We start from the raw sequence: 25174 nt of genomic DNA on the forward strand, positions 1-25174 counted from the left end.
TCTCTCCGCTCCCCACTGGGGGGTCTCGGCCAACCTCAGGAGAGAGCACAGCAGCAGATGGCAGACCAGAGGGGCAGGCAGAACATTCTCTCTGCGAGCTAGGGCTTGGGCATGAAGCCGGAGCTGTCTCCTTCCTCATGGGGAATGCTCAGTCTAGTACTCTGGGTCCTAGGGCAAAATAGGTTTTTTTTAATACTCCCTACTACGAGTCTTGTTACGGCTACACACGGATACGCTATCTAGAAGAAACAGACTTAACTAAGCACTATGAAGTTACCACGGCTCTTCCCCAGAACGCAACCTCGCTCCCCATGTGGGGAGCTGGCACTGTCCTATGTGCACCGGGTGAGAGAGGACAAGCAGATGTCACTTCTGTCCTCAAATGTTACCCCTGTTCAGTGAGGCACAGAAGAGGCCAAATTCGGTGTACATCGGGTGAGGACGAACTCTATGTGACGGCACGTCAGGCTCAGTGGGAAATTTAAGAGGCCGCAGGGGAGGTGGGAAGCAAGGGTCAGGGATGGAGGTGGGGGTCACTCCAGGGACGAAGGTGAAGCTGAGGAGGAATCCCTCCACCATGGGATAGTTCCACTGAAATTCTGCAGTTTTCTTGCCACCTCTGGTGGTTTTACTGGAACACTTCCTCCTGCCTCATGAAGACAGAACTCAGGACACACCGAAGATGAGTCAGAACTGTGCCAGGCCCGGAAGTGCCGAGGACAAGGTGAGGGCGAGGAAGCTTTATGGATATGAAATAGAAACAGATTTCTGAAGGAACACGCAGGCAGCCGCAAATGCTATTAATTGATCCTCATGTTGGTAGGAGTCCCTGGGAAAACTCTCGGGGTGGGGGGTGGTCTGAGCAGCTTGGCACCTATTCCTTTCAACTCAGGCCGCAAGTAGAAGCTGATGCAGCTTGAGCACAATGCAGCGGTTCGACATTATGATGTCATTATGACATCATACATTATACATTATGACAAATGATCTGTCAGAAAGGTAAGGAGATGACTGGCTTTTAGCAATAGAATGTAAAAGGTCTGACAGGTCCTTTGCAGGGACAGTCCAGCCCGTGAGTGCCTGGCTGCCCTTCCGAAGAGCTATGATGACATCTAAATACCCAGTAAGCCCTGTTTCAAAAAGAGGGCCACAGCTTTCTCCCAGGTGATCTGAAACACAGGACATACTCAGAGGCCACGCCACTCCCGTTGCCCCTTTTAGGACCAGCTGCCAGAACTCTGCTGCCCCTTTCCCAAGGCGACAGATGGGATGTGGGGGGACTGCAGGGGCCTGCATGTGCCCCCCAACTGCACTGTCAGAGCTCCGGTCCCTGCCTGGGGTGGTGAAAGGTTGTAACCCTTTAGTTACGGGCCCTTCGTTTGGGGTCAGGGGTCCTTCCCTCTCCTGCCCATCAGGTCTGGGCAGGACAAGAGGACATGAACATATGACTGATGTGCTCTCATATATTTTGTGTCTGAGCTCTCTGTGTAATGACCCGGACATTTAAAGGAAAAGGAATTTACTCTTGCTCCATCCTCTAAACTAGAAACTTACTCTTTTGGCAGCCTAAGACAGTCAGTCATGGCATTTTTCTCCTTCATGGAGCACAAAGACTCCGGAATGCCCCCTTACCCAAGCATGTGGGGAGACATTACCAATCCGTTTGAGTCATGACTTCGGAAGAAGTCTGTTTGTTAATCCTTGTGTTAGGAGGAGGGAAAAACAAATAAAACAAAACAAACAACCCCCCCCCCACCCTGCATGGGTGAGGAAGGGACAGCTCAAGCGATCTGAAAAGCCTGAAAGAAGACCTGTTTCTAGAACTCAAAAGTCCTGCTTTCTCCTTTACGTTGCTCTCCTGAAATTCAGCGGCATAGCCCCAAGACATCTGCTGGGAAAACCATTTCCAGTTTGGGCAGGTTTACTGCCAGGTAACAGTATCCAAACTTGCTTTAAGAAGAACGGGGCCTTAAAACGTGCAACACCACGAGGGCCAGAAACAGGAATGGGGGACGGAAGCCCACAGGCAGTGCACCCCACGTGTTCTCTCTTGAAAGCTGGAGTCACGTCTCCGAGTGTGGGAAATAAGCACCGCCTGCTGGGGCTGCCGCCTGACGGTCGGAGGGGGCAGGACCCCGCATAGCTCCTGAAGGGAAGCAAAAATGTGCTCTCTCCAAAAATAAACAGGGGGCAGGAGAGACTGAGAGTAAAGAGTTGGAAGCACGTGACTGGCGGCTGCGGTCCTGAAATACCAGCATTCTACAAAAAGGAGCCTGTGAGAGGCAGGGAGCGCGCGATTCAGGAAACGGCCTCTTTATATGGTCTCATCCGAATGGGCCAGGATTCAACGAACTGGAATTACTCTGTCACAGGGAGCCTTGAGGGCCAGACTTGCTTCTGATCTTTATATGGTTCCCCCAGATTCTTAAGATGCCGAAATAGAAAAGATGCTGCAGTGCCAAAAAAGGAGCCTTTTGGGTTCAGAAACTTCTCACACACTCTCGAAAGTCCTGGAGAAACCCCACGATATGAATCAGTCCCAAATCCAAACGGCAACCTGCTTCAAAAATGCAGTGCAAACACACACATGAATTCCCAACAGCAGAGACATTCAGTTAGGCAAAGATCCGTTGCAAACTTCACACCCAGCCATCTATCTCCCAGCTGCTATGGGCAACACAGCTCCCATGTTCAACCCTTACCTGTGGGCTAACGGCAAACTTCCCTTCCTTCCTCTAGCAATCCGACCGCGGATCCAAGAAAGGTGTTCTTCTATGCTGGATGAGGGACAAGCCTAACACCGATTAAGACACGAGTACCACGCAGGGGCTGGTGCTCATTCCTCAGATCTGTCCTCCGTGCCCATTTCCATCTCTGCCAACGTCTTCCTCCAGCCTCTGGCTGTGACAACTAATTTATCACAGGCCTCAGTTTCTCCCTCACGGATTTAAGGTCATGGAAGGTAATGGACCATCCAAGCTTAAAACTGAACCCCTGTGAAGAAGCATCGCTCTTTCAAGATGAAATGGACATAACAAAACGCAAAATCTGTTTTAAGTATAAGAAAGAAACTTGAGTGTCAGTACATGTTAAAGCCATTAGGTGAAAGATTGATTGATGGGGAACCAGACATTCTCGAGGTGCCAAAGAATCACCCCATACATCACATGCAGTCACAAGGGAGAAAATGTTCCTTCACAACAGAGATACCTATCATGACCCTCACTCACTGATCAAACTTCACAGCGTTACCAGGGGGAGACGAGGTGCTGTCCCGAGAGGCTCACAGCCCCACCCGGGAAAAATTCCTGCTGCTAATGGTCATCAAGCCCTCCAATGTGACTTCCGGCTTATTGCCAGAGGAAGAACGAGAACAGGAAGAATCAGACAAATCCAGCATGGGGGGAATCTCTATAGGACAACTGGTCCAAAAGTCAATCCCAGACTATTCTCAATTAAGAGAGACTCAAGAGACATGGAATGGAGTGGTTCTTGATTGGATCCTGATTTAAAAAACAGCTATAAAAGACATTTGATGACAACTGGGGAAAATGAATATGGGCCGGGTAATAGATGATGTTAGGGAACTGTGAACACTGTGAGGTGTGGAATTGTGGATTTCTAGGAAAACACCCCCATTTTTTTTTAGAGATGCATGCTGAAGCATTAAAGTGACATGTTGTGATGTTTTCCCTGAAATAATCCAGCAAAAAATATATATATAAAACACACACATATCTTAAAATGGTTTACAGATTACCATTCAAGCAAATATAGTTATTGTTAGTAACAGCTGAAGCCATGCGGTGGGTCTATGTTGTTCATTGTACTATTGTGTTTATTGTGTCTACTTTTCTGGATGTTTCTGATTTCAATGGAAAGTCAAAAAAAGAAAGAAACCAGATACATAAAGTTTAGGTTAACAAAGGAGACAAAAGGCAGGGCTGATGAGGAAGAGGGGCACCGATATGAGAGTTGTTCATGAATCTGTCTGCTCAGGGAAGAACCAGGCTGAATAGGGACAGACATTCTTCCCTTCATGGCTGCCAATTCTTAACACCAACACCCTGAGGACCAGAAAACAACTCTACACCCAAAATCTCTGGTCTTGAGATTCCCGCCAGAACTACAAGTGACAGGAGAGTGAGCTTTTTATACGAAGTGCCTCCGTACACCCTCCCCTGCTTCAGTTTACCGTAGATTATAGTCTAGCTGTGGGTATATATGGAAATATGAAATTTGGGTAAGAAAAAAAATGTGGTGGAAAGAACATGAGACTGGACAGCAAGTCATGCAGGTGTCCTGATTCTACCACTAACTACTTCTATGACTCTTGATTTTCACTCAAGCTAGAAGGGATTCCTCTAAGTGCTACAATTTTGGTGATTCTAGGAGTCCATGAATTACAGTATTTTCAATGCAGGGAGGGAGCATATAGGCTAAAAGATGTAAACGATGACAGAACATTTATCATCGGTTTGAGCTGAAAGGAAGGAGATGGAGACAAAGAGAGAAAGAGAAGACAAGGCCCAGGGAAAAAATGAGAATAAGCAAAAGGATGTGATCAATGGTGAATAACCAATCTAGGTAACGACAAAGATTATACTCACTAATCCATGATAATATTAGTCAATATCCCTTAAGGGTTTGCAAGATGCCAAAGCGTTAGCAGGATCGCTCTGCAGAATCCTCATGCCCCAGTGGATGACCACATGCCAAGTTTACCCATGAAGAAACTGACACTTAGAGGTTAACTCACCTAAAATCATCCTGTTGGTTAGTCACAGAGCGAGGACTCGAGTCTAAGACCCTGACACCAAAGCTCTGCACGGAACCAGGTGCTACGTGAATTCCTAGACATTAGATGCGAGCCAGCTAGAACAGCCTTGAAAAGACAAGAGGAACTACAGAAAAGACTCTGTCTGGGTTGAAACAAAGTGGCCAATAACAAAAGAGACGAAAATGACAAGGGTAAAGCTTGGGAAGACAAACCCAAAAGGACCATCTCCTTCCTTTACTTTCTGGGGGAGACAGTAAGTGGTAGCTGCTCATGATAGAAGGGTGTGCAACGGGATGGGAGGACCAGAAAGCAGCCTGGCCCAACCCTTACCTCTTTGGTGCGGTCACTGCAGCTGGGTTAAGGGTAAAGTCAGGATTAAACAGTGATGCCGAAAATAAACTCTGCTGTCACTGAGCACTGTGCCAACCTGTATTAAGATGAATTCAGTATAAATCTTTGTACTTGGAAAGTGGCCGTCTTTACTGCCTGTCACAGGATAGGCTTCGCATACCAACAGAGCAGTAGTTGGAAGAATGAGGGACTAATTGCAGGGAGAAGGGAGTTTGCCAAAAAGAAGGAAAGGAGAAAAGCCATAGTTTTAAAAGAGGCGTGGAGGGACAGGTTGAGGGGAAAGGAGGGAGAATCCTGGGTTCAAATTCCAGAGTCGTCATTTTCTAGCTGGGTAGCCTTGGGCTAGTCATGGCTTCACTAAGCCTCCTTTTCCTCGTGTGAAACACAGCAATGGTCCTGAGTCCCTTACAGATCCATTGTTAACACTGGAGACCATCTCTGGCACAGAGCACACAGTACATGGTGGTCATAGTGGCTGCTATACTGTTTATCAGAATTCATAATAGTAATAAAATGCACACTTGGGAGCCAAGAATCTCGAATGCCTGCAGTTGAGACAAGAGGAAGTTTCTGACAGGCAAACACGGCAGGGACCTCCATCTGGGGCTGCCTTGCATAAATTTCATTCCGGGGATCCAACTCTTATCTATTCCAGCTTCCCTTAAGACAGAGAAATCCTTTAAAGTTGCCTCAACCAAGAAGAGGAAGCCAGAGTTCTCCTGCTCACTGAGAAATAAATGCAATGCTCAGGACAACCACCAGGTCTGGCAATTACTCTGCTGGTATCACACGTCACCAAATATTCCCACGTACCCTATAATAAAAGATCTGTATCCCATATCTCAGTCCGCAGTCACCAAACTGCCCACTTCAAATGACTCATGGGATGGGGCTGCCAGCAGTTTGCCAAAGCGGCTGATCCAAAGAGAACAGACTTCAGCCCCCCAAATCATTCTAAAAATTCACCCTAGACTTTTCTACCTTGGACGGCATCCTCTTCATCTCAATTCTACCCCCCTGGGTCATCCCAAAGCAGCTCTCCCTTCTTGGGCCTATACCTTCCAGACACTTATAAAGCAATGCCCTGGTTCCCCCATACTTTTGGCAGTTCAGCCAAAATAAACATTCCTTTCAACTTCCATCATAAATCAAAACCAATACGTTTCTGTCATTCTCTTAACTCCTTTCAGTTTGCTAAAATCCATCCGGCATGTGTGGAGCCAGAAATGTGCACCATGTCGAGGGCGGAAATTCCCGGAACTCCAAGAGGCCACCCCTCCTGGCACCTGTGACTTTGTATAAGCACAGTCTAGACTTGCTACCTCAACCAGATCCAGCATGGAAGAACTCGGAGGAAGCTGAGAGCGGAAGAGCACGCAGTAACCTTGACGTTTCAAGAAACCTGATCTCTCACAAGACTCCTCAAGGACGATGATGGAAAAGAAACAGAGGGAGCTTGAAAGAAGTCTTAAACCACGGGCTGGCAGCCCCCATCACTTAACACCTAGAAAGAGCAATGCCCATCTCCACTCCCCGCCCGTCCCCATGGTGAGACACCGGACACCACAGCCTCATGCTGCCGCTCTTCTTCATCCTGCCTCGCTTGTGGAAGCAAGACGAGAAGGTGCTAGCATACAGCAAGGTTATGGCTGGCAAGTTAGCGCCCACTTTATTCTACCCCTCACTTCAAGTAATTCAGGAATCACAAAATTAAAAAAAAAATTCTAGGACTGTGTTTCCCAAACTTCTTAATTTCATGGACTGTTGATATTTCAAGAAACAAAGTTTGTGGGGAGTAGGAGGTGGTTGGCAAGTACAGAGTTAACAGTTTTTAGTTTTGTTAAGAATCTTTTTTAAAAAACCACCATTTCCTCTCATGATCATTTTACTAAAGAAGGGACCTTTTCAATCTCCCCAATAGGAAGGACACAAACCAGGATAAAGAATGTTCCTTTCATCAAATTTAGTGTATGAAAAACTTACTACATTGTTCTTGGTTTTCTCATGTTGGTAAAAACTTCCTCGGAGGCCAGGGTTAAAACATGCTTCTATCCCTTTTTCAGCTCATCAGTCCAAGCCCAACGGGGATTTCTCAGGCTCTCATCCCACCCTTTCGGGAACAAGAAAGGCTGAAGGCCAGCCACTCTACTCCTCGTAGGTGACGATGTCCTAATACAACAGGCATGACCTAGGTAGTCACTTAATCTATACAGTTTGCTACTCAGTTTGAAGTTGTGAAGGAAGACCTCCTATCCTTCAGATAGTCCACGGCCAACCTCTCCAACTCCAGAGGCCTTTCTAGATTAACTTTTCAGAGCGCTCAGCACAGCATGTGCACGAATGGGCACTGCCAGCCTGGTGACTGTATCACAGGTCTCTGGGCCTCTTTCACACCCATGTTTTTGACCATTACTTCCAAGTGCACCACTGACGTCAGAACACTTTCTGTCTCAATAGCTAACGTACTGAATGCTCCCGTTAGTTATCCTAAGAGGAAACCGACACAATCTGTTTCTGCAACAACCACTCTCATTCTTTTCTTGCCAACAGTACCACTTGAAAAAACCACCGTAGATGCTGAAACAAACCAAAAGCAATTGGCAGGTTCTGGACTCAGTAATGGGAGAGTAGTTTGTATTCGACTAATGTTCACGCAGATAACAACTATAAACTCTGGACGAAATATATAAAACAACTATTCGAAGGCACTGGAGGGCAAACAAAAGCAGGCAGAAACTGGAGGGGACTTGACCCTTGAAAGAAAAAACTGTACTGGGTAAAAATCCATGTTTAAGTGGATTTTCCCCTTGAATGCACTCTCCAGTCTGCACAGCAACCGAGCAGCTAGAACTCAGGCAGAAAGCTGCAGTTTTATTGGCTTGAGGGCAAATTTGGGGGCGGCCAGGGTCAGTAAAAATAGAAAGGGAGAAATCCTGGGAAGAAAGGAGCCCCAGATCTGCATTTTTACTCCCCTAAAATCCTTTAGGCCATGCCTGTACTACACCAAGGAACCCAATGAAAAGCAACTGCTGAAGAGATAAAAAGAAAAACAAAAAGCACACACACACACACACACACACACACACACACACAAAGATGCTGAGTGGAGATGAGACCTCAGCTGCTGCTCCCTGCAGGGGAGAGAAACGGGTTTGAGTTCCACCAAGTTCAAGGTACTTGGTACATACCTCAGGTTTTCCACCAAAATCTCGAGTGAATCACGCCTTAGGTAAAGACCATGTCCCAGGACTACGGGATTTATTCTGGGAGTAAAGGCAAAACCAAAATAGACCTGACCTAACAAAGCCTAAAACCAAGTCTTCATAAGTTCAAGGTGCTCTGCAAATAATTAAACTGCCTACTAAACCAAAAATCAACACTTCTCAGAGGACGATAACATAATCTAGTTTCCACAATGTATTATCCACAACGTCCTGTGTACAAACAAAAATGAATGGACATGTGAAGAAACATGAACATGTGACCTATGATCAAAAGAAAAACCACCAAAAACTGATCCCAAGATGACCCAGATATCGGAATTAACAGATAAGGGTTTTTTTTTTTTTTTGAAGATTTTATTTATTTATTTGACAGAGAGAGAGACAGCCAGCGAGAGAGGGAACACAAGCAGGGGGAGTGGGAGAGGAAGAAGCAGGCTCCCAGTGGAGGAGCCTGATGTGGGGCTCGATCCCAGGACCCCAGGATCACGCCCTGAGCCAAAGGCAGACGCTTAACGACTGAGCCATCCAGGCGCCCACAGATAAGGGTATTAAAGCAGCTGTTATATAAATACGTTCAAGGACTTTAAAGAAAAGATGATCATAATGAATGCACAAATGGGGAACCTACTAGAAGCTAAGTAAAAAAAAAAAAAAGAAAGAAAAACAAAGGGAAAGTTAGAACTTAAAAGTTCAGTATCTGCATTAAGAAGTTTTAGTTTCACGACAGCAGAAGAAATAATTCCTGAACCTGAAGACACAAAACAGAAAATATCCAGTTTGAAGGGGAAAAAAAAGATAAAAGGTGGGGAAAAAATTAACAATGCTTTAGGGAGAAAAAAACACAGGACAAACCAAAGTGACAATACCAAGCAGTTTAACACATATGCAGTTGGAGTCCCAGGAACAAGGAGAGAGAAAATGGGGCAAAGATATATTTGAAGAAATAATGGCCTAAAATTTCCCAAATTTGGTGAAAAACACTGACTTACTGATCTAAGAACCTCAGCAAATCCCAAGGAAATCTACATCACAGTCACACTGCTGAAAACCAAAGAAGACAAAAAGGAAATCTCTAAAACAGCAAGAGAGAGAAAAGATTTACATAAAGGAGAATAATCCTCAGAAACAATGAAGACCAGAGGACAAAGGAATGAGGATCTTTGAAGCACTGAAAGGAAAAAAAAAAAATTCTCAATTCAGAACTCTATATGGACAGAAAATATCCTTCAGAAATGAGTGAAATAAAAAGATTTTCCGAGCAAGCACATAGGAAGCGCTTCTTAGCAAATCCATCCTGCGAGAAATGCTAAGGGAAGTCTTCAAGCTAAAGAAAAATGCTGCCAGGTGGAAACCTAGATCTACCAGGAAGAAATGAAGAACAAGAGAAATGGTAAACATGTGGATGGATATAAAAAAAACTATTTGTTTCTCTTAATGTCTCTAAATTAAAGTGAAGCGACAAATGGCAGTGTGGAGTTTCTGAAGTATGTAGGTTTAAAATATGTGACATTACCAGCACAAAGGGTAAGGCGGGTCAAATGGACTTCTACGGCTGCAAGGCTCTCACATTTTACCTGAAGGGGTATGACAGGAACTTCACGTAGCCAGGGATGAGTTAAAGATGTATATTCCAATCCCTGGAGCAACCGCTAAAATAAAGGATAAAAAACTATACCTAAAAAGCCAATGGACAGATGAAAATGGAATATAAAGCAATTGGCTAAACAGGCTGACATAATTCTCTATTACACTGGGTAAAGGCATGTGACCAGAAATGTTTCGGTCTATCACCAGTGACATTCAACATCAGTCAGTACCCTTTTCCTGTAAAATATCATTATCAAAAGGATATTTTACTATCATTCTGCTCCTTCTCAGTAATTATTGACACGCTACATAATGAGAAGAAATCTAGCCTGGCTAATGATTTCAATGAGGCTTTCTGATCACCATCTTCTGGTTCCTGACTGACTGGATACTCTCTATTCACAGCACACCCCTTCCATCTCCCCACTGCTCCTAAATCCTGGCATTCCCCCCTGGATGTCTCTTCTCTGGCAGTTCTTTCAAGTAGAGCCTGTTCATTTTTTAAAAACCCCACAAACCCGGGCCCCACCTGAGGCGCACTCCCCATAGTTTCTTGAGACCATTATTCTTCCAAATTATTCTGGAACACTTCTCTTGAAACTCATCTTGTCCAGCTACCTTGCCTCTCCTTCCTTCTTCACGTCCATCACAACAACCGCAGGGAGCACAGACTGATCCAAAATTCGGGTACTACTGCTCCACAACCCGCCCCAGCACTCTAAGCAAAGTCGATGCACACATCAACAGTCCATCCAGGGCTCAGCCCAAGAGTTCCCTGACTCTTCAAACACCAATGACCTTGCTACTTTTTCCTACGTGTCACAACCCGGAACTGCTCAATCCCTGAAGTATCTAGTCCCCTCCTTCTCTCCTCATCCAAGAACTTCTTTCTTGGTTCCCTTCCTTCTCCATGAACCCAGCTCACTCCCAAGATCCATCGCACTATGCTTCACTCCTTTGCCTTTTTACCACATTTCCCCTAGAACTACCCAAATCGGGATCAAGTCACCCATATGCCTCCACTCTGTCAAGACCCACCTGCTGAGCGGGGTTGGGAACCTGCGCAACCACGCAAATTAAGGCCTTCTTTCAGCTGGATCCTACTGGTCTCCCAGCTTCGGCCTCACTTTCCCCAAATCTATACTCCATACCTGCATGGGCCCCTGGGAGTTACAGAGAGTTCTAGATAGGGAAGGGATGCTAGGTCTCAATCAGGAAGCATTTTCTACGTAACCATTTCTGGTACACTGCCTAAGAAGTTCTCCAAGGAAAGGCATCTGAATATCCAGGGCTCTCATAACTTAGTTATGATTTCTTTTCTCATTATAAATAAGTATTTACTTTCATAGTTTTTTTTTTTTTAAGATTTTATTTATTTGACAGAGAGAGACACAGTGAGAGAGGAACACAAGCAGGGGGAGTGGGAGAGGGAGAAGTAGGCTTCCCGCTGAGCAGGGAGCCCGATGTGGGGCTCGATCCCAGGACCCTGGGATCATGACCTGAGCCGAAGGCAGGCGCTTAACGACTGAGCCACCCAGGCGCCCCTCATAGTTCATTTTGAACTCATAATTTTGAATTATTTTTCTTGAAGGTGGCCTCCAAACTATGTAAGTCTCAGGGCTCACAAAACCTGGATCTGTCCATGACCAATGCTTGCCAAAGTGCTCCTTCTAAAATGTAAATTTAAAAAAATAATAATATGGGCACCCGGATAGCTCAGTCGACTAAGCGTCCCAACTCTTGATTTCGGCTCAGGTTCTGATCTCAGGGTTGTGACACTGAGCCCCATTGTCCACACTAGGCACGGAGCCTGCTTGGGCTTCTGTCTCTCCCTCTGCCTCTGCTCCCTCATCCCCTGCTCACATGTGTGCGTGAGTGCTCTCTCTCTCTAATAATAACAACGACAATAAAAAGCAAATTTGGTCGTAGCTCTTCTCTGTTTAAAACTCACACATTTGCACCCGGAGATCATGAAAGGTCTGTGAGCTACCCAAAGGCATGAGAAGTTTTTCCTATTTCTTCTTAAATCCCCTAGTCCTGATGACTCCCACATCTGTTATCATTAGTTTTCAACTTTCTCTCTTAAGCTCCAGACCACATTTTCAACTGTTTACTTAACAGACCTCTTTGAAAATCCTGAAGGCAACTCAAATTCAAAATGCCCTGAACTGAAATAATGATCCCTTCTTGCTCCCCCACTGCTGAGACTCTTAAATCCTCAGTCTCAAAAATATCAGTATCTATTCAGTCATGTTAGCTACGTGTGGGGTGAATTCCAGACTGTCCTTCCTCCTACCTCCAACAGCCAACCTGCTACCACATCCTATCTATCTTCTTTTAAAAACGTCTCTGGGCACTGACCTCTTCTCTTCACACCCTTTGCCAGGTTTGAGTTCATTGTTTCCCGAAGTAACATACATACGCCTCTGTAAGCAAGACAACCACAGGTGGTACGTGGACATGCCTTTTAAAAACAGCCATGCATTTAATTTTTTATTTTATTTAAATTCAATTAACACATAGTTATTATTAGTTTCAGCTGTAGAGTTTAGTGATTCATCAGTCTTATATAACACTCAGTGCTCATGACATCACATGCCCTCCTTAAGGCCCATCACCCAGTTACCCCATCCCCCCCTCCCCTCCAGCAACCCTCAGTTTGTTTCCTAGAGTTAAGAGTCTCTTATGGTTTGCCTCCCTCTCTGACTTTATTTTTCCCTCCCTTCCCCTATGATCCTGTTTTGTTTCTTAAATCCCACATGTGAGTGAAACTACATGATAATTGTTTTTCTCTGATTGACTTATTTTGCTCAGCATAATACCCTCCAGTTCAGCCATGCATTTTAATGTGAAACCTCAGAGACCACCCTATTGCTAAATCCAACAGACCCTGCTCGGGCCCTCTTAGTGACATCGAACACTCTTGACCCCTCCCTCCTTCCTGACACTCTTGGCTTCGCTTCTGGATGCCATAGGTGCCTGCATTTCCCTTCCCCATTCTGGCCAGTCCTCCTCAACCTCTTTTGGTGAGACATCCTTTGGCTGTGTGTTCCTTAAACATGGATGTTCCTCACTACCAACTCTCCCTTACACAGCTGGGCTTCCATTTACCACCTGAATACTAATGACTGCCAAATCTCTAGCTCCAGCTTCCCGGACGTCTCCAGGTAGGGGTCTCATAGGCATCTCAAGCTACCCTGTCCCTAAATTGAACACATCATCCCCCCCGCAACCTGTTCCTCATTCATTGGACAAGTACCTTACTGAGGATCTACAAAGTGACACGCTCAGGCAGAGCAGAACAGACACTTCTGGAGCTTGTAATTAGTGAGGGACAAGGACCTCACTAATTACACCAACATAATTACCAACTGCAGATGAAATGATAGAAAAAGTAAAAAAAAAAAAAAAAAGCTAAAGAATATAATACGGAGAGGTAATGAAAAGGGTAATATTCTTATTTAAAAAGGAGTGCTATTCGTGCTGAACCCAGAGGAGAAGAGAAGTAGGAGTCAGCCCAGTGAAGACTAGGGATGAGTATTCTAGGGATCCACTCCAGTCCAGTGCATTCCATTGAATTCAAGTATTCTAGGGAACCAGAATGAATGGGGAGCCACATAAGCAAAGTAAAGACTCCACGTGACTACAGCAGGGTGGCAGGTGTGAAATGAGGCTGGAGATGCAGGCAAGCACCAAATCACATAGCTCCGAGGTAAAGATTTAGGATTTTTTTTTTTCGGTGAGTGATCTCCTCCACCCAATGTGGGGCTCGAACTCATGATCCCCAAGATTGAGAGTCGCATGCTTTACTGACTGAGCCAGTCAGGCGCCCCTAGGATTTTTTTTTTTTTTTTAATCCTAGTGCAGTGGGTATCTACTAAAGGGTTTTGAGTATGAAATGAATGACACACATTTTTATCGGACCTCCTGAGCGGCAGGAGGGCAGAAGCACAAAAGAAGAGTCCAGTTAGAAGCAACTGCCACAGTTCAGGTAAGTTAAGAGGGCTTAAACCATTTCACTCATTCTTGATAATTTTTTTCCTAACAGGATGGTATTTATACCCATAGATTTCGAGAAACCTTTGCTCTGGGAACCTTGCCTGAATATAAGTCAATTTTCATTACAACAAAAGTATCATTATCATGAAAATCTTCACATACCAGAAAAAAAAAAAAAGATCTCTGAACACAGGCCAGTACTCTACTTATTCCGAACAGAAGTCACGTCAAATTCTAATGTTACCACAGAATCTGAAGTCTTTTGAGCTGGGTCGTGATAAGTGGGTATGACCTGTGTTGTTAAATCATATGTACGTTCTTTTAATACCAATTAGGAATGCTGAGCTGAGGGTTCTCACTCTCCTTGAGGCAATGCAATAGTAATCTGTCACAGGCACCAACTTGGCTCGTATCAGTGATTCACGGACACATACTTTTATTAAGCATCTAGCATATACTGGTAATAGTAGGATTTGGAATACTTAGTCTCTTATTTTGTGAAATTAGAGGACATTTTTAAATCCTGTCAGATCATGACTAATTCAACGTTCCTTCCATAATGGGCAGATTTCTCTCCAGGGTTACTAGAATCTATCATTTATACGAGAACCATCTATGCTCAGAGGAATACTCAGAGGAAGCTAAGAATTTTCAGGACATACATGAAGTGTGAACACTGTAAACGACTGGTCTACTAAGTACCTCCTTATAAAGGATAAGCCAGGAAAGTCACAAGTCAGCGATACTGTAGTTGAGCACACCTTAGGATTTTCTTGACCAGCAAACACAAACGCATATGGTGGAGTGTAATGGCTGCACGAAAGAGTCATCAATGAAAGGCTAAAGAAACAGAGAAAGGTCTATATATATACATTAATTATGATAATATCACCAATTATTTCAGCATCATATAAGAAACACTGGCCTCATATGGTTCATTTGTCAAAAAAGACAAGGTGGCTGGTTCTGGAATATTCGTAAACGATCTCATTGCTTGCAAAAGTAACTTCCAACCACCACTCCATCGCTGGTAGGGTCAATTGCTCCACTGACAAACCCAGCATGCCATGCTCTCTCCCTTACCTCCATGACTTGGCACACGCTCATCTGTCCACGTGGAGAATATTCTCCTCTGCCCCTTCCCTGCGCTCACATCTACTCATCCTTAAAGTCTCAGCTCAAGCATGATTTTTTCCTAGACAACTTCTTTGGATGCCCCCCAGGAGAAAAGGGGCTCAATGCAGGTTTCCCCATATTTTTCTGTGTTCACCCCTACCCGCACTTACTTCTCCGCAGCCCCCAGATCAAAGTTCTGAGAGGACAGGGAGTAGGTCTGGTTTATCACTACATTGCCAGCTCCAAGCACGATGCCTGGCACATAGAAAATTCTCAACCCAGTTTCACAAGAGAATGAATGAATAAATGAATAGATATTACCTTCTACCCCAAGGTCACTGAAGTCACCAAGGTCACTCTTGCCCTCCTCATTTTCTACCCATATTTCCCCAGAATGACAGAATGATATAAGCCAGGAATTACAGATTATTCTTTGGAAAGACTGCCAACCACTCGACAGAGGGTTGGGTTTTGAAAAGAAGATAGGTAGAGACTAGCAGATAACTGGTCTGTTGCATAGGCAGAAAGGCCTAGAGGAGAGAAACAAAATAGCTCTCAAGTGGCACCAAGAATTCTCCCCAAAAGGGCTCCTCATCCAAGTGTTTCTGGTCCTAAGGGCCAGTTAGTTCGAAGAAATATGAATATCTCCATATCTTGAACAGAACAGCAATCATAGCTAACTGGATAATACTTTCTAATTCTCATGTGACCCAGACGACAGCAATAGTTAGCACATACCAGGCACTATCGGAAGAGCGTTCTGCATTCTCTTATTTAATCTTCCAACAACGCTCATAGATAGCTACTCCTGTTATCTCCACATGATCTGTGGCGATGAGGAACTGGGCTTTGGGCGGGTAAAGAACTCGCCCAGGATATACACCTAGTAACTGGCAGAGCGGGAATTCAAGACAAAATAATAACGCTGTCTACTCCTCAGGTTGTGTAGCTAGTGTGGGGCCCTGGCCTAAACTCTTCACACAGATTTCTCACTCAGCCCTCCCACGGGGGCCAAAGAGAACCTTCAAGGGCTGTTCAAGCACCACCTTTCAACCTGGGACCCGCAGGAAGGCAGCAAGAGGGACTCTCCCAGCCCTTGCAGAGAGCGAAATGAGTCACAAGTTGTTCCCGTGCGGGCGCCGTGCTGGGACGAGGAGAGAGCTCCAGCCGGGGCTGGGAGAGAACCTAAAGAGGCTATTTCTAAGGGCAAAGCTCTACCCTCAGTAGACATTCCCTCCCACACAGCGGCGGCCCCAGGGATGGCGAGCGATGTGCATCGCCCACCCTGAGAGAGAGAGTTCAAAACTGAAGCATGCGAAGCATGACATAAATATGAAGTGTGGAAAACGCATTCCTCACGAACAGTCCTACATCAAATTCCCCGCATCCCTCCTCGACGACGTTATCAGGAGCATCACTCAACCCGGCCCATCGGAGAGCGCCTACGAAAAAGGCTGAAAAATGTGACCAATCAGGAAAGTTATTTTTGTGAGAAAGAAGAAAAATGTCACCAAAAAGGGTCAGCAGATAACCCTATAGGGCTGAAAATAGCTGCCTGGTTGGCAGAGCAGTCAGGGAACAGGCAGAGGGCGAGAGACGTCATGCAAAGCGCCGAGGGAGCTCCAGCTGAGTGAAGCTGCTGAGGGATGAGGAAATTGGCCTAATTTGGGAACATGAGCCCAACAGCATTGCTCAGATTCCTGCGAGAGAATCTGGCTAACTTTCAGTTCTGCGTCCTAGGAGGAACACGGAAGGGATGGGGGGTGGAGAGAAAGGGAACAGCTGTGACTCAAACATTTCTCCAGACAAGTGGACAGATAAGGGTCATCAAGTGAGAACTTACTCCTGCTCCAGAAGGATTGCAAGGGAGCAACCCAAAAGCTTCTCTGCTGGGAGGTCTGCACATCTACCTATCAGCAGGAATCACAGAGACTAGAGGCAGAGATGGGCCGAGTGACTCTGGACCAGTCATCCGACCTCTCAAAGTCTCAGTGCCTTCACAGCTAACATGAGATAAGAGGAGCGCCCGCTTCAAGAGCCACCATGAGGCTTAACTGGGACCCCACGTGCAGTTAACAGAGACAGAGCAATCGTTCCAATGTAAGCCAAAATTATTATTAAAAGGCCAATCTACAAACTAAAAGTTAAGCCCCAACGAGCCTGTCTAGACCCAAGTGAGAAGTGTTCATTCAAAAGCTAGGCCAGACCTAGACGTTATATGGCAGTATAACTTTATGGTACAAAGTGTCCTGGTCTTGGGGGAGCTGCGTGAGAGCAGGATCATTTGAATCATCAGAAGGTGAACGCTCAAGCAGAGAAATCCAGTTTAATTCTCAGAGCTGCCCCGACCAGAGAAAGTTACATACTGCAGACATGCAGACACATGTCACGGAACCATCTCAGGAACCACAATACCAACCTAAACTGGCAGCCGAACTAGCATCTCGTAATCCAAGCCTGATTGGCGACAGGTGGCCCCCAAGCCCCAAAACACAAGAGTGCAGCCATAAACTTTCTTGATGCTTGCCATTATTTGAGAGATTCCTGTGAGCGGCAGACTGTGCTAAGCACTTCATCTGTATGACCTCATTTCTTTACGACAGCCGTAAAGAAACACGTACAAGCAAATCAACTCCGAGCAAGTGAAACTATATGAAGAGCTCGTCTTTCAGGTTACTCAGTACAATCAGACAGCTGGAGTGCTTCCAAATTATTTGAGATTTACAGAATGACCAGGCAAATAAAAGAGACATTCCCTCGCCTCTCAGAGAGGGAGGAAGCGTTTAACCACCTGGACTGAGCCACAGGTAGAGGCAGAAAAGCCCCAAGAGGCTACAGAGAAAATGGGCAGAAGGAAAAGATTCAGAAGAGTTGACAAAGGCAACTCAATCAGGTAGCCTGGAATTTCAGGGCATATAATTTTTCACTGATATCTACACAACTTTAAATTAGAACTGTGGAGAGGAATGTGGATTGGTGCTGTTGTTGTTATGACTAAAAATAATTCTTTCCTGTCATATACAAATCTATGAAAAAAAAAAAAACCTCTGATGAATTCTATTTCTTAAAAAAAATGATGACGCGTCGGTTGCAAACAGCCTGCTCAACGGCCGTCTCCATCGCCCAAAACCCCAGTGTTACGGCTGCGGCAACACGCCTCACTGAGAAGTCCCTCGAAACTTAAGGCTGTTTTAAGAGCCAGTTCTGATCAATGCAATAGAACTAGAAGTCTCCTTGGTGAGGTCTCTGGCTACTGTTTTCCTCATAAAAAACAAACCTTGAACTCTTCAACTATTGCCCCTCTCCCTTCCTAGCATGCAGACCTGATCCCTGGGGGGAAACCAGCCATCTTCCAACTATGGGAGCAAGTCACAAGCTCCAGATGGCACAGGAGGAAGCTAGAAGGGGCCAGGGGAATGCACAGTATTGCCCCGTGACTGCACGTGCCCTGCCCGCTCTGCCCTCCCCTGGACTTCTTGCTGTCAGGAAAATCATGCCTGGGGGGCCTGGGGGGCTCAGTCGGTTAAGCATCTGCCTTCGGCTCAGGTCATGATCTCAGAGTCCTGGGATCAAGCCTGGCATCGGGCTCCACACTCAGCACGGTCTGCTTGGGATTCTCTCTCTCCCCTCTCTCCCTTCTCTGTCCCTCCCCCCTGCTCGCTCGCTCACTCTCTTCAAAATAAATAAATAAATCTTTTTTAAAAAATCATGTCTGCTTGATTCACAACCTGGGATCAAGTTTCTGATGCACGTGGCCAAATTCGATACTAATAGATACACGAGGATACCTAAAAAAATCAATCCATCCTCAAAGACCAGGAGTTCTAAACTTAGGAGAAGGCAGATCAAATGTGAGTAAATCTGACAGGGGTATGAAAGGAAGGAGTGGCAAACTGCACGAGGCAGGCCACATGTCGACAAGCACCATTATCAGCTCCAGCCAGCTCGGCCCACTGCCACCCGGGGAGGGGGGTGCCAGCCCAGCATTCCCACTGTGCCAGAACTTCTGATTTTAAAGAGAAGCCCATGGGGCGCCTGGGTGGCTTAGTCGTTAAGTGTCTGCCTTTGGCTCAGGGCATGATCCCGGAGTCCTGGGATCGAGCCCCACATCGGGCTCCCTGCTCCACTGGGAGCCTGCTTCTTCCTCTCCCACTCCCCCTGCTTGTGTTCCCTCTCTCACTGGCTAGCTGCCAAATAAATAAAATTTAAAAAAAAAAATCTTTAAAAAAATAAAATAAAAATAAAGAGAAGCCCAGAATTGGGATTGTCACGTCAAGTTTCCTAATTTATAAATAACGACCGAACTGACAAAGTTTTAATTGTACAGATCAAACAAGACATCACTATAGGCAACACTCAAGCTGAAGGCCTCTGGTTCGCAACGTCAGTAGAGAGCGTTAAGGCAAAACAAAAAGAACATCCGAGTTCTACCGAAATAATAACCATCGGCAACATATCGGGCGCTGTGCGCTAGGCTGCGTGCAGGGCTTTACAGCGATCATCTCACTTTTTCTCTTTAGCCACTCTATGGAGTATGCGATATTATTATCCCTGCCTTCCCCATGAGGAAACTGAGGCTGAGTGAGTGAGGCTGCACTGCTCCTGGGGCACCTGGTGGCATAGTCAGTTCAGCTGACCAGAACTCTTGGTTTGGGCTCAGGTCGTGATCTCAGGGTCATAAGATCAACCAAATTGGGCTCCACGCTCAGCAGGGAGTCTGCTTGACAGTCTCTCTCTCCCTCTGCCCCCGCCCTGCTCCCGCTCACTCACATAAGCTCTGTCTCTCAAATAAATAAAATCTTTTAAAAAAATAATAATAAGACGGGGGATGAAAGAGGTTAAATAACTTGCGGAGTCCTAGGGTTCATGTGTGGCAGAGCCAGGCTTTCAACCCAGGCCTGTAGGATCCAAGGCTTGTGCTCTTATCCACTCTTCCAAAGAATGTCCCCTGCACCCCGGAAGCCCAAACACTGTTTTGAATCACTACTAGTCTACCTGCGGATAAATGAGTCAGAGCTCTCGAAGAGACTGCCAAGTCTGTTTGACAGGAGACCCAGGCTCTCACGTCCTCCTACGTGGCTGCCCTTTAATAAGAACAGCACAGCACTGTCCAATCCTCACCTACTCGCGAGTTTACTGAAGGAACGCACGTGTATGTGGTGCTGTCAAATGCACCTCTCTCTTAATCCCCACAGCAACCTGGTGGCGTTGTTACCACTACTTGACAGACAGTGAAATGGAGGATTAGAGAGATTAGCGGACTTGTTCAAGATCCGAGCAATTAGCAGAGCCGGGTCTCCAGCCCTGGTTTTGTGCTGCCAGGTCCCGTGTTCTCTCTACTCGAGCAGACTGCCTCCCTGCTTCCTCCACCGGAGCGCCCAACTCCGCCACCTCGCCTCAGAACAAACATTCCTACTCTACAGTCGCTCCAGGATGTCTGACAGCCCCCAGGTGCCATGTTTACGTTTTCAGGGATAGCTTCATCCTAGAATCTAGTCAGCGAAGGGACAAAAATAAATACATCAGGTCATACACTCAGAACTGGAACGTAAATGGGCACACACAAAAGTCTTGGGATCTAATTTTAGAAAGAAACAGCCAAAAAATCCCACACAACATAGGGAGCATCTGGCCCCGGGGGAGGCTGCCCACACTGCTTTAAACCTCAGTTAACCCAGAGAGAAAAAGAATCCTGGAATTCTGACCGGCATGTCACTGTCAGGAGCACCAGGTGGGCGAAGAACAGAATGACTTTTCATCATGTTCTCCCAGAAAAATGCTAAGGCCCAGAGGTAAATGTCCCTGGGGAAATAAGTAAGTCTTCCAGAAAGGCCGAAACCCTGAAAAGTTCATCACAGTCTGTGCCTTTGAAGTTAGCCGCTCACAGTCCTGACTCTCAGCTGGGAGCCAAGGGGAAGGCGATGGGTAGGTGAATGATGCCTACTGACCCCAGCCTAGAAGCTGATTTGGTCTGGGGGTTACATGGAGCCTCAAGGCCGTCAGGTCATTCCAGGATATCCTGGCCCACCACAGGCCCATCACCTAACCACTACAGGTGGCTAGAACCTCCTTCACAATTAAGTAGACGTGTGATTAGTCTTTCTGGCTGCCAGCGATCACAGGAGTATAAGTTCCTGGAGTTTAGTTCCAGGAGTATAAGGAGTGTAAGTTCCATGGTGGCAGGAGAGTTTGTCTCTTTTGTTCACCAAAATATGCCAACCCTCTGCAACGGTACCCAGCACATGGCAAACTTCAGTAACTATTTGCTGAAGAAATGAATAAATGATTTGCTATTGGGATAGATCTTCTTAGACCCACAGTCTAAAGTGGCCAGAGGTCAAGAAGAGACTCCATTAGCCCAGCTTGCCTGTTTTCTCTTGGCTGACAAACACTGCCGCAGTTCAAGCTCCCTCAGACCCAGGGTTGGCTACGATGCGTGTTCTTTCACCATCTTCCTACGTTATACCACCATCCCCCTTACCCGGGCCTCCAGTGCACCACTATGTACCCATCCCCCACCCGACAACACTCTTCCTCAGCCTGTGACGGCCCTCATCGCCCATGGTGTACCTCACGCCCCGACCCTGCACTGTCAACCTCATGCCTGTGCTGGGCACTGTGAGTGACAGACGGCCTTCCAGAAGCTCACATCTTATGAGGGGGCCAGTCATGGAAACAATTAGAATCCAGTGCAATAAGCACTATAATGTAGGTGCTGTGGCCGAAGTCACAAACTGACCACCCTCAGGCCTCATCCAGCCCATATCATGATTTAATTATTATAATAATTCGTTGCTAACCTACAAAAATGTGTTGCTTTCTCACAAAATTTTAGACTGCCAGCATCTCTCAGAGAATCAGAGGATCTGGCAATACTGGGCCCGTATTCCCCACAGAGTCAGTCAGCTTTAGCTAGGCAGTGGTTACCTCTTTACAGGGGGCATGTGGCCTCTGCTTCCCACAACCCGTCTCCCACCCTGTCCCTACTGTCTCCAGGCAATGAGGCCAAGGGCCAGCCACCAGCTCCTCTGTACTGGCATGACTGTTACCTCAGAGTAATGATGCTCTGTACCCACATTTCTAGAATAAGTACGAAAGTAAAAGATACATAGAAAGGGCCATGTGGACTGCTTACAGAAATGCCGGAGAACTTCCTTCCTATGAAAGTGAAGACTACTCCTACATACGTGATGATGTAAGTAAGTGTACCTGGGTCTTTTCCCAGCATGCTTTGCTCATGCACCTGCCTAGCTCATCGGGCTTCTCAGTGTAGATCCCCTCATCGATTTTAAACCTGCTATGGCCAATGAACTAGATAACTGAGAAGCCAGCTTTCCTGCTGTGTGCGAACTCACTGTCTAGTGGGGCAGACAGATACATTAAAAAAAAATTAGCATACAATGCAAGAACATACAGCTGTCCTATAATGGGTACTACGGGCACGGAGAAGAAGGAGCCCTAAGCTGGCCTGGGAAAGTTAGGAAGAGCTGACAGAGCGATTATCCTGCAACTGATTCTTGAAAAGAGCAAAGTTTATTCAAATGCACAGAGGAAGATGCAAAGGGGCTCTGAGTAAACTGCCAAAAATAGAGCCCTGGCATTAAAAGTGTTGTTCATCAGGATTACCCACCCTCCATGGAGCAGCTGGATCGAGTCCCACAATTCCAGGCCACTCAGAAAAGTTTCCAGGAAAGTAAGGCGAGCACTAATCCCCTTCCTGCCTGAAAACTGTAGCAAGCGCAGGTCACCATTGGGAGCAAACGCCGTCCAGTTGTGTAATCCAACCTTACGTCACCAGCATGCCTCACTGGCACTGATTCGGCAGAAATAAAAACCTGGATTTCCACTGGATTTTGAAACTTCCTGGTCCCCTGCTTCAGCGAACTCGAGAATGTTCTTCACTGAGAATATAAAGCAATGCACAGAAACTACTCTGGCATCAAAGAAAAAAATGTTCCTCTTTCATTTCTTGCTAAGAGGACAAATGCCAAGAAGGGAATTCCCAAATCAAGATAGGAGGAAGGGCTGGAATTATAGAGAAAAAATACGAAATACCAAATCCTTGCTCATTAAGTAATTACAACTCTTAGAAAGCATTTTTTTTTTTAACACCCACCTCTCCAGTCAGAATTGAAGAGGAGTTCTTGCTACTGAGAGGATTCTCGACTTGAGCTGACTCCTGTTGAGCTCGGCGACCCATCTTGGGCCCCTGTAAGGAGAGACGAGGAGCGCTGCTGACCCAAACATCTTTGAGCCACTGTGAGGACGAGAATTCTGGGAAGGTAAGCAAGGACGGGATTTGTGATGACATTGTGGAGGATGGGATTTGAGTAACTTGAATATATTTTTCAAAAACGCTCCACCCCCCCCTTAAAACAAAGCACCTGACACCATTTCTATTTGATGGGAAAATAACAAACTCCTGAAAAATCATCTCTACAGGTTTTTCCTTTAACTGCCATAGATCTTTCCTACCCGAAGAAATGCACGCAGAGACTCCTCTAGAATGAACAGAGACCTCACGCCGAAGTTCAGGGAAGAAGGTGGTAAAGGCTCTCATGTTCCTATGCAGGATTCTAGAAAGACCTCATTTCAGAGCTGCAGCTTGGCATGAAATTGTTATCAAAAAGGCTTTTTGGGGAAAGAATTCCTAAATTCCATGGCAACTAGCACCAGAGAAACACAGACAGCATTTGCTTTGACATATATACTAATTGGATTTGTGCTTCCAGATAGCGAAGGAAATCTCTTACAAGAATTTTGAGGCATCAGCTTCGGAAATCAGAACACTTTAAATTCTGAGTCATCCAATAAAGCATCTGCAGGAGTTTCCCAAAGCCTTCCTGGGGTGGAGGCTCTGTGTCTTAAATGCTTCCCAGCACAGAAACAAAACTTTATTCAGGCAGACTAGCGGATGTTGAAATATTTATATTTTCATTTGTTGGCTTTTCTAAAACCAGCATTAATATAAGCACTTTCAGATCTCATTTGATGTGGCTTCACCGAATTCTCACAGTTACAGGGACTAGGACTGATGTCATTTCACAAGTGTGGAAAGTGAGGCCCAGGAAGGCCAGTAAGTGGCAGACGTAAATCAAAGACCAAAAGCTTCTGTCTACAGATCCTCAGCTCTTTCCACTATCCCATGCTGGAGTTTCAGTTTTCAGATGTTCTAACAACTGCCTGCACCAATAAATTGAGAGGGGTTACATGGGAGTTGCATAAAAACCTCTATGAGCTGTTTATATTTCAAATTCTAATCAATAATATAGGTTTCAGGGATGATGGAAACAATATTTCTGATCAGCTGCTCATTTTCTTCCCAAGGCAGATAATTCCGCCCCTCTGCCTATCACTGCCCTTTCCCATTTGGTATCTGAACATGGCGTACTATGTGCAGTGGTCGTGCTAAAACAAAAATTCAATTATCTTGCCTCTAAATGTGGTTTCCGGGTGGTTTCTCTAATAACTGTTAAGTATTTTAAGGTTTTAAGCTTTTTGAAGACTCTGTATAAATCCACAGGAATGACTGGTAGAAAAATTACTATATTTAAATGTACATATTTTTCAACATACAGCCTGTTTATTGTCCATCTTCCCCCGCTGGACTGTAAGCCCAATGAGGACAAGGACTTTGCTTGCTGTGGCTGTTGTTTTTTAAGATTTTATTTTTTAAAGTAATCTCTACACCCAACATGGGGCCTGAGATCAAGAGTTCCATGCTTCACCAACTGAGCCAGCCAGGCGCCCCTGTGTTGCTGGTGTTGCTGTTGTTTTTCACTGCTGTATCTCCAGCACCTAACACTGCCTGATACACAGTGGGGGCTCAATAAATATTTGTTGAAAGAATGAATGCATAACTACATTTACATTCCCAGGGACTAAACAAGTTCACATATCAGAAAGACCCAGTGACCTAATATTCTCTTTGGTAAGTCAAGGAACCTGCTTCAGGGTAGAACAATTGTTCTTGTCCCCTGAGAGGTGCTCCCCTCTGCTACCTTGGAGGACATCTAATGCTATCAGGGCCTTTCAAAAACACTTAGAGATTCCATAGCAGAAACTAAAGACCTGCTGTGTGCCCCAATCGTCTAGTAACTGTGATCTTGACTAATTT

At 45.7% G+C, this 25174-nt stretch overlaps 1 protein-coding gene across 5 annotated transcripts in view; it reads right to left on the minus strand.

The window, feature by feature from the left end:
- Nucleotides 1-25174, minus strand: part of IFT43 (intraflagellar transport 43) — a 79404-nt gene that overhangs the window by 53161 nt on the left and 1069 nt on the right. For 4 of the 5 annotated variants that reach the window (XM_057318573.1, XM_044391306.3, XM_026519451.4 and 1 more), the window contains one exon: nt 23174-23266. In XM_057318573.1, coding sequence (XP_057174556.1) covers nt 23174-23266 — 93 coding nt within the window. Of the gene's footprint in view, nt 1-23173; nt 23332-25174 lie in introns of all 5 variants that reach the window. The other variant, XM_057318572.1, reaches the window with a different exon arrangement.

This window comes from Ursus arctos, unplaced genomic scaffold (genome assembly GCF_023065955.2).
Source record: "Ursus arctos isolate Adak ecotype North America unplaced genomic scaffold, UrsArc2.0 scaffold_25, whole genome shotgun sequence".
Classification (NCBI taxonomy): domain Eukaryota; kingdom Metazoa; phylum Chordata; class Mammalia; order Carnivora; family Ursidae; genus Ursus; species Ursus arctos.